Source organism: Myotis myotis, unplaced genomic scaffold, assembly GCF_014108235.1.
Source record: "Myotis myotis isolate mMyoMyo1 unplaced genomic scaffold, mMyoMyo1.p scaffold_m19_p_27, whole genome shotgun sequence".
Taxonomy (NCBI): Eukaryota; Metazoa; Chordata; class Mammalia; order Chiroptera; family Vespertilionidae; genus Myotis; species Myotis myotis.
This window is the reverse complement of record NW_023416332.1, coordinates 223702-236676: the sequence shown is the minus strand read 5'-3', so window position 1 is coordinate 236676 and position 12975 is coordinate 223702. Positions and strand designations below refer to the sequence as shown.

At 55.6% G+C, this 12975-nt stretch overlaps 2 protein-coding genes across 7 annotated transcripts; both read right to left on the bottom strand.

Moving 5' to 3' along the window:
• Positions 1-267: 267 nt before the first annotated feature.
• Positions 268-1587, bottom strand: TMEM223 (transmembrane protein 223). The gene is made up of 2 exons (XM_036295699.1): positions 1155-1587; positions 268-815 (listed from the first exon to the last, which is right to left on the bottom strand). The coding sequence occupies exons 1-2, from the start codon at positions 1465-1467 to the stop codon at positions 523-525; spliced, it is 606 nt and encodes a 201-aa protein (XP_036151592.1). The 5' UTR covers positions 1468-1587; the 3' UTR covers positions 268-522.
• Positions 1588-1618: 31 nt separating this feature from the next.
• NXF1 (nuclear RNA export factor 1) lies at positions 1619-12254 on the bottom strand. Of its 6 annotated transcripts, none has more exons than XM_036295693.1 (21): positions 12074-12248; positions 10600-10780; positions 10168-10321; positions 8941-9024; positions 8748-8852; positions 8556-8636; positions 8356-8425; positions 8139-8227; positions 7910-8017; positions 7621-7730; positions 5815-5851; positions 5457-5525; positions 5321-5376; positions 5097-5204; positions 4925-4983; positions 4703-4818; positions 4577-4619; positions 3972-4044; positions 3297-3479; positions 2045-2105; positions 1619-1946 (listed from the first exon to the last, which is right to left on the bottom strand). In XM_036295693.1, the coding sequence occupies exons 1-21, from the start codon at positions 12099-12101 to the stop codon at positions 1908-1910; spliced, it is 1854 nt and encodes a 617-aa protein (XP_036151586.1). In that variant the 5' UTR covers positions 12102-12248; the 3' UTR covers positions 1619-1907. The 6 variants fall into 6 exon arrangements, with proteins under 6 accessions (XP_036151586.1, XP_036151589.1, XP_036151588.1 ...); XM_036295694.1 differs by lacking the exon at positions 12074-12248 and adding an exon at positions 11773-11990 and having other exon boundaries at positions 1867-1946; XM_036295696.1 differs by lacking the exon at positions 3297-3479 and having other exon boundaries at positions 3972-4063; positions 12074-12254.
• Positions 12255-12975: the final 721 nt, after the last annotated feature.

Below are 12975 nucleotides of genomic sequence, written 5' to 3'. Positions count from 1 at the left end.
AGTCTTGGGCCCCCTTGTATTACTCTGGTTGCCACCCACCCTAGGGTTCAGTTGTGTGTGTTTTTAATTATCACCTGAGGATTTGTTTTTACTGATTTTAGAGAAAGGGCAGGGAGAGAAACATCAGTGAGAAATATCAGTTGCCTCCCCTATGCACCCCAACCAGGGATGGAACCCACACCTGGGCATGTGCTCTGATTAGAATCAAACCCAAGATCCTTCCCTTTTTAAAATATATCTTTATTGATTTCATTTCAGAGAGGAAGGGAGAGAGAGAAACATCAATGATGAGAATCATTGATCGGCTGCCTCCTGCATGAGCCTGCAACCCGGACATATGCCCTGATGGGGAACTGAACTGGGACCTCCTGGTTCATAGGTTGATGCTTAACCTCTGAGCCACCGGCGTGCCCAAGATCTTTCCATGCACTGGGACAATGCTGCAACCGAGCCACACTGGGCAGGGCCTAAAGGTGGTTTTTGTTCCCCTCCTGGAGGGGTGCGTGTCCCGAGGTGGCTTTTTCACAAGCTGCGGTAGGCACCCACAGTGTTGTCAAAGAGTTTTGTGTTAGGGAAATACCCAGCTTTGTCCAAGAGGAAGTAGAAGCGTCGGCCTTTGACCTTTAGAGGCACCACGGCAGGGACTTCACCCCGGTGGGCCATGCAGGATACTTGGTTCAAGGGAACAGTGAACTGCGCTCCCAAGCCAAAGGGGGCGTGAGTGGTGAGGGTCACCCGCTTCCCTCCAGCCTGCAGTATCACCGACCGCACAGAGCGCAGGGAGAAGAGAAGTCCAGCGGCCAGGACCAGGGTACCTGCAGGGAGGAGCGGAGTGGGGTGAAGGGTTTCCGGGAGCGCTAGCAGCAGCCCTCGTGCACTCTGAGTAAAAGACGTAACATTTACAGACCCCAGATCCTTGGTTACTCATTCCTCCCAACATTACTTAATAGATGCCCAGCCCCATTTTAAGGAGAAAACTGGTCCCGGGCCGCAGTAACTTGCTCGAGATCGCACAGCGAGTGGCCGGCCTCAGCCTAGGCCTGCCTGTCCCAGGGCTCGGTGCTCGGACTCCGCCTCCGGTGTCCCTCACTTCTACTGGGGGCGGCCTGCCCCCCACCCCTGCTCATCCTGGAGGGTCGGGCCCAGCTCCTCACCGATGGCGCCGCAGCCCACGGCCAGGCCGTAGCGCCAGAGCGCGGAGCGCACGTCCACACGGCCGGGGTCTGTGGCCGCATCCGGAGGCCGCGCGGGGACCGGGGGTCGGGCCAGGGCCGCGCCGGCCAGCGAGGCCCAGAAGACGCCCTGGCCGGCGCAGAAGAGCCCCAGGACCGCGAAGAAGCGGCCCCGCTCGTGCTCGAAGAGCAGCACATCCCGCGCCGGGGCCCACTCGTGCAGGGCTCGGCGTGCGGGGAAGCCCCGCGCCGCCACGAGCAGCGGCACCAGCCACCGCCGCCCCGGTGCCGCCATGGAAGCGCAGCCTGCTTCCGGGGCGGGACTTCCTGCGGGCGGGGCCCGCCCCCAGCCTCTTCATTGGCTCCGAGAGGCAGGCGGCCTCCGTCCCAGCCCCTTTCCCTTTAACCACAGACCAGGCAAAACGCGACACAAAATACAATCTCACTCTTTATCTTAAAAAGTCGGGGAGGCGGGATCCTGGGGTGAAGGGCACAAAGCACCTCAGTCCTTCGGGTCGTTAGTGTCAGTTCTACACGGCGCTTGGGTTCCTGGCCCCAGTGGGACTCCACTTTCTGGAGATGGTGCGGGGCTCCGGGAAGGCAGGCGACGGGAGGGGCGCGGCCTCCCTCCTCCGTCAGTCCCAGTCCCCGCCTGGCTGGCCGGACGAGAGCCGACTACCACGGGCAGGGAGACATCGCTATCCGGGGCTATTTACAGGGGCCCGGCGGCCAGGGTCACTTCATGAACGCCACTTCCGGGATTTCACCCTTGGCCTGGAGGAACAGGGAGGTCAGCCGAGCCAGGCTCCCCCCGCCCCCCACCCTCCTGAAGGCCCGGAGACCCGCTTTCTTGCGTGATTCCCAAACCTGACCTTGAGATGAGTGAAGGCTTGGGCAGATCTGGTGTAGTCCCAGTTGTTGTCCTGCAGGCACCTGGAGTGAGAAAGGAAGGCCACCTCCATTAAAACCAAAATGCAGTCACCCTCATCACTAAATGCCACTTCGAAATCCATTCTATACAAACACTTGCCCAAGTTCCCAACAATTATATACATTCTTGCACAATTAATACAAATGAAGAGTAATCCAAATGTGTATCGGTGGTCTATGGAACACAAAAGAATACATATGAAACAGCTATCAAGACTACCCCCTGGCGAGTGTGGCCTGGCTGGGTGGAGCATCATCCCACACACTGAAGGGTGGCTGGTTCAATTCCTGGTCGAGGGCATGGGCAGGAGACAACCGATCCATATTTCTCTCTCACACTGATCTTTCTTTCTCTTTCTCTTTCTCTCTCTCTCTCTCTCTCTCTCTCTCTCTCTCTCTCTCTCTCTCTCTCTCTTACATCCTCGCTCTGAAATTAAAAACAAAAAGACTAAGGTGGCTTTTATACTGATAGTGGAAGATGTTCACGGAATAAGGAAAAAAAGTTGCACAACAGTACATATAAAGGGACTTCATTCTGGCTTTAAATTTTGTTATGCTAATTTATAAACTTGTGGGAAACTTTTTCATAGACCATTACAAAAAAAATTTTTTTGTAAATATATTTTATTGATTTTTTACAGAGAGGAAGGGAGAGAGATAGAGAGTTAGAAACATCGATGAGAGAGAAACATCGATTAGCTGCCCGCAATCCAGGTACATGCCCTTGACCGGAATCGAACCTGGGACCTTTCAGTCCGCAGGCCGACGCTCTATCCACTGAGCCAAACCGGTTTCGGCTACAAAAAATTTTTAAAAATATGTTTTTATTGATTTGAGAGAGAGAGGGGAAGGAAAAGGGGGGGAAGGGAGAAAGGGAGGGGGAAAGAGAGGGGGGAGAGAGAGAGAGACAGACACAGACATTAATTACTGAAAGAGCAACATCCACAGGCTGTTTCCTGCATGCCCCTACTGGGGATTGAACCTGCAACCTGGGCATGTGCCCTGATGGGAACTGAACCAGCGACCTCTTGGTACATGGGACAAAGCTCAACCAACTGATCCACACCAGCCAGGGCTCTTATTTTTTTTTAAAGCAATAAAAATAATTTGACTTTTAAAATTTCAGGAGCACTCCTTAGTCACCACGAGCTCTACCTCAGTTTGCCCCTCTTTGTACACATGCCCAGCACTCACTTCTGGGACCACTCGAGGTTCATGCCAGACTGCGTAGAGAACGCCTGCAGCATTTCCTGCTGCTCTGGGGACAGGGTGGGCACCGGGCTGGAGGAGGGCGTGGGCGCAGGCATGGCGAAAGCTCTCTGGATCTCATCAGGGCTGGCATTCCGCACAAACAACTCGTCGTTTACAATGCACAGTCTTGGGGACAAAAAGCGCCTTAGATAGTTGAACACACACAGGTAACCTCATCCTCCCAACATCATTCCTATTCTCGCTAAAATTCTCGCTAAAAAGGCCTCCTCACTCTTAGCTATTATTACCTTATTCTCAGCTATTACCTTTTATCGTTTTACTGACATGGGCCCCACAGATGCAATCATGTGCCAAACGCAGAACTGTACATTCTGCCCGAACCACAGACAGCTCTTGCCTCCCACCTGCCTTCACAACAGATTCAGGAAGTGAATAGTTTCACCAGTCTTCAGATGAGGAAACTGGCCCATAGCGAAGTGGGAGAGCAGGCTGAAAAGCCCAGTCAGTCCAACTCCAGAGCAAGCTCTTCGCCTCCTACTCTGATTCCTCCTTGCCTTCCTGAAATTCTGAAAATACCCGGAGGACTGACTCTACCCCTGCCCCTCCAAGTCCCACAGCACTGGGACTAGAAGCCCATCTGATAAGCCCAACACTTACCCTGAATTGCTGGCTGGAACAGCGACGAACGTCCGTGTAAAGGCTCGCAAAGAATCCCGGGACTTTCCATCCACTGCAACAACAACAATGGCCTGAGAGGCGCTCACACTTCGTTTACAAACAGCTTCTCAAAACATTGTTGCATTTGATACACAGAACCCCCAGGGGCCAGAAGGGAATGACGTTTGTGCAGAGCTGGGGAGCGTGAGGCCAGAAAGGACAGTAATAGCCACTGTTGGCCACTCAGTCTGTGTGTGACAAGCCTGTGTCACTCTCGGTCACTCCACAGCACCCCAGGAGATGGCTGTTACTAACCCCCTTTGCAAAGAAGGAATCTGAGGCTCAGTAGGAATGTAAATTGCTCACACATGGCACCAAGGCTGGGACAGAAGCTCAGACCTGCCTGTGTCCTCCTATTCCTCAGGCTTTCCCCACATCCCAGGCAGAAAAGATAGGCAAGAGGAGAGGCCCAATGAAGATGGCTTGGGGGCACAACAGGAGAAGGTCAGGGAAGAGGAGGGAAGAGAAGACAGCTGGGGAGCTGAGACTGAGAAGACTAGCTGGGGAAAGGACTGCTCCGAAGACAGGACTCCCAAGATGCTCACCTTCCTTGAAGACGCCATTGACAGAAAAACACAGCAACGTGTTCTGAAAGAGAAGCAGCAGTTACCATGCAGGCTCTGCACAGCCCCTTCCCCAATTCCAGGCTGTCAGGGAGGAAACCTGCTCACCGTTTGGGCACTGATGTCGACCACAAAGGAATTGATGTCGTGCTGAGTCTTGGGCAACTCGTTGAGGAAGGCCACCACGTTGAGCCGTGTGTGCTTCAGCAGCCGGAACCGCAGGGCTGTGGGGGAGGAGAGGCCACGGTCAGGGGCTGCCATGCACTGCACAGCCCCCGACTCCTTCCCATTCCCTTCTCCCATCCTGCTTTGCTCACTTCACACACTTACTCGGGTCTTTCAGCTTCTTCACATTCCTGCTGTCCTTGAAGTACTCGCCCAAGTTGCTTCTGGGAATCAGAGGAAAAGGAGGTGGCGGTCAGGCAGTGTGGGCGGCAGTAGGTGCCGGCCGAGATCTATCGAGAAACCTGGTCCGGGGCAGGTTCCAAGATGTGACTCTTACCGGGCAGGGTTCTGGGGGGTGAAAGGGATGCTCAGGGAGCAGCAGGCTCCATCATGGTAGGCGTCCAGGAGCCGCTGCCGGTTTCCAGAGTCATAAATGGCATAGTACCTGTGGGGAGGACAAAAGGGCAGGTCTGTGCTTCGTAAAGGGACCCAACAGCTCTCAAGAGCGAGCTGGGCTGAGGCCAGTCCACCTCTCCCCAAACCCGGGGCCCGGGGACTTACTGCTGCAAGAAGTGCAGGACCAGAGTCTTCAGGGTCTCCGTTCCAAAATAGCTCCCCTGGGATCAAACAGGTGTTAGGACTGCGTCACTGATCCTGTCCTCCCTACACAAGTCCCAGCTCTGTCCCCTCGTCTCACCTTGCAGGGTGGCAACATCGTGGGGGCTTCAACGTCAAAGGCAATTGGCGGGGGTAACTCATGGCCGTCCTGCAGAGTGAGGTGGGAGTGTGAAATGGAGAAAAAAGGCTGGGTGAATAATAAAGTGGAAAAACTAAGAGTAAGGGGACAGAGGTCAAGTGTAAGAGACATGGAATCCTGACAGATGCCATTTTGTCAAGAAGCATTTTCCCAGGAAGGAGGATTATACTAGTACTTTTGTTGGGTTTTCAAAGGGCTGCATGTCCCCAAGTTAATGGTCATACCATCACGTTAGGCCAAGACATTGGTGAGAGGTACTATGCTTGTTACAAAAGCATTAAAAAAGTTATAAACTTACCAAACGTAGTAATTTAGGAAATCGTTCGCGAATGGCGCTGTCAAGAACGGGACAGAAGTCAGTGACGCTTCAGAACCACCGTGCCTCCTGGGCTGCTCTAGGAGCAAATACACCAACGCCCGAGGGGCAGCCCATCCCATTTTCCTCCTCCCCTCTCCTCCCAGCCTCTGAGCTCCAAGAAGCATGGCCCCACTCCCCACCCGGGGCGCCCAGAATGACTCCCTGCAGGCTGACTCTCTTCTCTGCCTGACCCCGAGTGCCGTAGAGCAGCTCTCTCAGCCCAGGCTTGAAGCCCAGGACCTCCTTTCCCTCCCTGCCCCCTTACCTTCTACCTACTCACCTGTGCAGCCCCGGGAGGAGGGAATGGGGTGGGAGCCCAGGGGCTCCGCTGCCTCAAGAGGTATCCATCACTTCTGCCAGGTCTGGCTGTGGCCAAGACCAGAACACACCACAGGGATGGCACAGGATATTGGGGCAGGGAGATGAGCCAGGCGGGGATCAAGAGGGAAGGCCAAGGAAGAAGTGAGGGAAAGGAAAGAAGGGACAGAGAGAAAGGTAGGCTGGGACAGGGCCAGAGAGAGAGATGGGGGAGATATAGGGTAGCAGAGAGAAAAAGAAGAGAAAGCAAAAGAACTACAAGGCATGGAAGTGTTCAGAAAAAAGAGGGAGAAGAAAGGGAAGAAGGAAGCATCCTGACACAGCCCTTTCCTTCAGCTGCCCCTTCCCCCGTGGTCCAAGGTAGAAACGGAAAACAAGTGCTGTTGCAGTGAGAGGGCAGCTGCTGTCAGCCAGTCTCTGTCTTTACCTGGGTCCCGATCTGAGCTGGGCGTGGGAAGCGAAGCAGCCATGGGGGCAGGAGACCTCCCTCAGAAGGGGTGAGGGTTCAGGCCTCTGCAAAGTTGGGGGGGTGAGGGTCTGTGCCCCACCTCTGTTGACCCCCAAGTTGTCTCCTGATGGCCCCTCTGCGACTGTGCCTGTCTTAGGTTGTAGCCATCCTCCGGGGCCAAGCAGGGTGATGTGAGGTATGCGAATGAGGGAGGGGCAGCGCCCTCCTGCAAGAGGTTCAGTTCTGTCTCCTTGGTAGCCTATGTCCCCGTGGCCTCCACGCCCAGCACCTGCCTTGGGCTCCCCTCGCCTGCTGGCGGGGCCCCGGCTCTGGTCACATATCTTGGGGAACCCAGGTTTCTTCTCCAGGGAGGGCCCAGCTCACACCACTGGGCGAGAGACAGACAGATCCATGGCACCGGCCACCACGAGGCCTCACCCTCAGCGTGAACAGAGAGCCCAGGCAACAGCTGTGGGCAAATGGACTGTGAGAAGAGGGTCCCTCTTGGCACAAGGGCAAGAGGGGCCAACACAGGACAAGGGAGGAACGGCCTGTCAGCATGCAGGCCCGGGATAGGGCTTTCTCAGCCCAGGATGTCAGGCTCTTGGCACAAGACAACTCCACATATGGGGCATATACCAGGCACCTCCAGTCACGGCAGAAAAGGGAGGTGCCCTTCCTGGAACAGGAGGGTAGGGAGATTCTAGAAAAGGCTGTGTTCAGGATAGAAGGAGAAAGCCCATAGAACCAGCAAACAAGTAGTCAGATTAAAAAAAAAGAAAGAAAAGAAAAAGGAAAGGAGATGTGGGCAAAGCTGGGACATATAGACAGACAAAAAGGAGGCACATGTGATCCTCCCAATGGACAGGTGGTTCCAGCTCAGGGCTGCACATCTGCTGCAGACGGGCACTGGTCAGGGTGCGCTAACTCGGCTCCCAGGGGTGACGGTCCCCAGGAGGGAGGCAGAGGCCACAACTGACCTGATGTAGGTCGACTGGTCTCGGAAGGTGTCACACAGCGTGTTCCCTTCGAGCCACAGCTCTTCCAGCTTCAGCCCTTTTATCTTGTCCAATTCCCGCTCAGATTTCAACTGCAAAGGTCGGGAGAAAGGGCAGGAAAGAGACCCTAGTGAGACAGCCAACTAGTGCCCACACCGCAGCCTCCGTCCTCACCCCTTAAATTCCTTCTTCTGCCTCTTGCCGCCACCAGGCAAGTCCTCTTCACCCTCTGCCTACCCCAAACACAACGCATGCAGGTCTCAATTCTCACCTCATTCCCAGAGAGGTTTAGGATCTTTAGGTTGGGCGCTTTCTGCACAATGCTGGACATGTCATCCAGCCTGTATAGCTTGTTACTGCTCAAGTTCAAGGACAACAGCTGTGGGAGAGAAGAGTTTAGAGGAAGCATCACCAGAGAGGGGATCAGAGACACATCTGCCTCCGAACCACTCTCTCCCCCACCTGCTTCTTCCTGCCTAGTAACGGGGCAAAGGCCTCACCTCAGGGATATTCTCCTCAATGATTCGCAGGGTAGCCACCATACAGCTTTTACGATTCAGGACAACATCAATGTTCTGGGCCACCAAATCTTCAGGAAAGAAAGGCAAGTGTGAGAGGGTTTGCCTAGGCCAGCATTAGCACCAAACCACTCTCCAACCTCCCACCTGAAAGATTCCCCTCTGCCCACACCTATCTGAGAACTGCTGCCAACAGTACCTGGGTCTAATCGGAGGCCTTTGAGGTCAAGCGCTTGTTGGGAGCCATCGTATCGTTTGCTCATGATCAGCTGCAGAGGAAGAGAAAGGCTCCAGTGGTTACTGGGGTTGTGTATTTGGGGGGGGGGGGGGGGTGTGGGCACGGGGATATGAGAACTGCTAGGACTGGGGAGGAAACACGTGTGCTTGAAGCTGCCTCACCTTTAGCTGCTCTACTTGCTCTGGCTTCAGCTCATTCTGCACAGTAAGGGGCGGAGGAGAGGAGTTGATGATGATGGATATCTGCAGGGAAGACATAAAGGAAGGGTGGACCCTAGGGAAGCCTAAGTCCCAGGACAAAGACCCCGGACCCTGAGTACCAGTCCCTGCCTCCAGCCAAGCCTTCATACACACCCTTCTGTTATCCTGATCCAAAATCTTGTAGTTGATAGCCTTCAATGCAGAGGCGGTACTGGCGTCCTCAACAAAAAACTGGGCCCGGGTGTTTTCATAGTGAAACTGCAGGAGGAAACAAGCGCAGTCGACTTGGAGCCCAGAGCCCCTGGCCCACCTGGCCCCTCCCACAGCCGCTCGGGCCATATCTTACCTCAATGGGGGTGAAAGGGACACTGCATTTGCTCTGAATCATACTTAGGAGCCACGCCTTGTCATATTTCCTGCCATAAGGAATCTACATGAGAGAAAGAGAAGGGAGCAATATGTAACTAAGGCTAAAGAGCAGGTCCAATCTAGTGCTCCTTCATATGGCTTGCCAAGCTTGGAAAGATTGTCTACAGAAAACACCAGTTAGCGCGGCTAGTGTGGCTCAGTGACTGGTCAGGAGATCACCAAAAAACAAAGAAACCAACAAAACAACAATAAAAAGAAAACAGCCGAAACCGGTTTGGCTCAGTGGATAGAGCGTCGGCCTGCGGACTGAAAGGTCCCGGGTTCGATTCTGGTCAAGGGCATGTACCTGGGTTGCGGGCACATCCCCAGTGGGAGATGTGCAGGAGGCAGCTGATCGATGTTTCTCTCTCATTGATGTTTCTAACTCTATCTCTCTCCCTTTCTCTCTGTAAAAAATCAATAAAATATATTTTAAAAAAAAAATAAATAAATAAAATAAAAAATAAAAGAAAAAGAAAACATCAGTTAAAGGTTTCCTAACTCAAGCCAGACATGGATTTCTCAATCTCCCTCCTGTCTGTTGATACTTATTATTCATCAAAAGAATCAAACTGCTGCCTGGCCAGCATGGCTCAGTGGTTGAGCGTCGACCTATGAACCGGGTCACTGTTTGATTCCATCAGGGCACATGTCCGGGTTGTGGGCTTAATCCCCAGTGGGGGTTGCAGAAGGCAGCTGATCAATGATTCTCTCTCATCACTGATGTTTCTATCTCTCCCTCCTCCCTTCCTCTCTGAAATCAATAAAAAGTATATATTTTCAAAAGAATCAAATTGCTTGACTCTAAAAGTCCCAAAATACTATCTATAACTTGTTTGCCCCCCAGAGAAGTTAAAAGACCCCAACCCCCACAACTGAGCTTGAGCCAAATGGAGACATCCAGGAGTTACACCACCACCCCTCAACCAGTCATCACGCTTCCCTTTAGATGCCTCTCCTTTCCTGGCAATCCTGCCAGTCCCTTCCACTCCTTTTCTGAACCAGCTGCTCTAAGATACTGATCCTTAGGAGAAAGGATGGATACCTGACTGGGGAGTAAACAGCCGAGAGGACTGATTTTGTGGTGTGAAGAGTCAACACCTTCGCTCTGAGCCCAGCCCCCAGCCCCCACTTCCCCTGCACCATCTACTTCCCAGATACTCACTGTAATCTTAAACCAGTTCTTCGAGGTCCCATCCTGGCTGTTGCCAGCCCCTCCTCTCTGCGGAGGAACTCTGTCTCTCCGCACAGTAACATGGATGCGGTCTCGATCATGCCAATTATCAACCCGCCGGTTGGGTCGCGCAGCATAGGGGGTGCTGTGGGGAAGCCGAGAATAAGACATGGCAAATACTCAACCATTCGGCTGGCCCTGGCATTTCTCACGCTGGTAGGTAGAAGAGAGATGACCTGGCGTAAGAGGGCTGTGTAAAGGAAGTCACTGAAGTCAGACCACTAAGGGCAAGAGCAGCACCGTGTACCGAAGGCGGCTCAGTACAGGGACCGTGTCTGACGGCCTGAGGGGTGGAGGGAGGCCACCATCCAGTCACTGAGGGGAGCACTAGACCCCGAGGCTGCGCGAAGGCTGCCCACTTACTATCGTACTCGGGGAACATCTTGGGCATCGCTCATCGCCACATCTCTGTCATCGTCCTCAAGGCGGGGCGTCCGCACGCCGGCACCCCCTCTTCCAGACCTGCGGCTCCCCTCGCACTTCCACCGGAAAGGACCCCGGCCCTTCTTCCTTCTCTGAGGGAAGCTAACGCGATCATCGTGCTCTGCAGTGGGAAACAGTACAAGTTAGAAGACGCATCGCTGGTCTAGCTGCCCTCTGTGACCACCGCCGCCTCGCTCCACGCAGGCCCTCGCTGTCCAGAGAGAGCACCCCTCTGTGAGGCGACCGCCTCGGGGAGCCACTGGAGGCTGCAGGGCTTTTGAAAAATAAGCAGAAGCCGGAGCCGCAGGGAAGGGAAGCAGATGGGGAAGGGTGTGATTCAAAGTGGAACTGGACACACACAGACCTGAGTCCCCTGAAACCTGCTTTCACGCAGCCCCCCACCCACCAGCCACAACCCGCACAGCGGCTCCAGCCAACAGCTGCTTCCGCCCAGCAAATGCCGACAAGCACGGCCAACGCGAGGTCTCTACGGCCGGATCTCCAACCGCCCCTCGGAGGGAGCCCTTCGCCTCTTCGGCCAGAAGACAACCCCAGCTGCGGCTCCAGGGGCAGAGCCTGAACCCGGGTCCTCAGAGACCCAGGACCCCCCAAAGGGCCTCACGCGGCACTGCGGACAGTGCGCTTCAAGAAATGGCCCCAGAAAAAGGAGTAAGTGAACAGAAGGCCCAGCTAGAGAACTTCCTCCAGGCCAGGCACCAGGATGCTCCAGGCACAACGTGCACGGCCTCATGCTCACACTCACACACATTTACTCACACTCACTCACTAACACACACACACACTCTCACACACACGAGGGCACGAACTCAGGCGGCCGAGGCTGCTTCGACTGCATTAGGGGGTGGAAACGCGGCCGAGCTTAACTCTCAAGTCCGGTGTAGCCACGCCGGCCTCCAGCCTTGGCTGCCAGCGAGCTCAGCCCACGCCCGGGCCCAGCAGGGCCGCCACCCAGGCCCAGGAGACGGTCCGGTCCAGCGCCGAGGTGGGTGTTAAGTAAATTGTTTTGCCGAAGTCAAAGCCGCAGGAAGCGGAGCAAGGCCACTGGACGCGACAGAAAATGGGGCGCAGGCAGCCGAGCGGGTCCTGACTCACATCAGAGAGTCCGGCCGCGGCGGCGATGACAGGGAGCCACGGCCCAGCGCTCAGAGGAACCGCGTCGCCGCACCGCCAGCCACCGCCGGGGCCGCGGCTCGCAACGCCGGATCCCCGAGTCAACAACTCGCCCCCCGCCTCGAGTCCCGCCAGGCCGCCCGGGCTGCCTCGTCCCCGGCCCGCGCCGCCACCGTTCCCCGCGGGCTCCTCGCGGCCTCCCGCCCCCGGGCTGCGGCCTAGGCCGACGCCGCCCCCCGGACCCGGGCGCCCCGCCCCGCCTCTGAGCCGGGCCAGCACTCACCGTTGTAGGACTTCCCTCCGTCCGCCATGGCACAGCGAGGAGCAGGACGGGCTCAGGCGCGCCGCGACGCCCCCAGACGTCAGAATGCCCACGGCCTCCCGGCGCAGCGCCCCTACGCCCCGCGCCACCTCATTTATGAGGCCAAGCGCGCGGCGCGCCGTCGACGTACCCAGAAGTGGGCGGTGCCCCCAGCAGCCCCGCCCACCCCCGCGCGTGCGCACTGCCCGGCGCGGGACAGGGGCGGGGCCTCCGCCGCACGCCCATCCCCAGGCGCGGGTCCCGAGCGCCAGGTGGTGGCTGCTTCGCCCGGCGCCTGCCTTTATCCGCCCTCTGCCCCGCCAGCACCTCCAGGGTGATCGCTGGAGCAGGGAACGGGGACTCCGAAAGGAACGGGGAACAGGGGCCACACAGAGGGCTTCAGAGGAAAGGGAGATCTGAGTGACAGCTCCCAGACCCCTGGAGGGATCCAGCCAGTGTTTGTCTCAGCTCTGCCCTCTGCCAGCTTCAGATCGATACTTCATACTTCGCTTTTCTTGCCTATAAATTGGACTGTCAAACCCCGCGTTGTGGCTCAGTGGTTGAGCATTCACCTAGGATGCCCAGGTTGTGGCTGGATTCCCAGTAAGTGTCGTGCAGCCTGATGTTTCTCATTGATGTTTCTCTCTTTTCCTCTCCCTTCATCTTTTCTCCCTAAAATCAGTAAAAACACTAGAAATACAATAAAATAAAATTAGCCCAGCCAGCGTGGCTCAGTGATTGAGCGTCAACCTATGAACCAGGAGATCACGGTTCGATTTTCAGTCTGGGCATATGCCTGGGTTGTGGCCTCAATGCCCGAGGCAGCCTATCAATGATTCTCTCATAGATGTTTCTCTCCTCTCCCTTCCTCTCTGAAATGAATT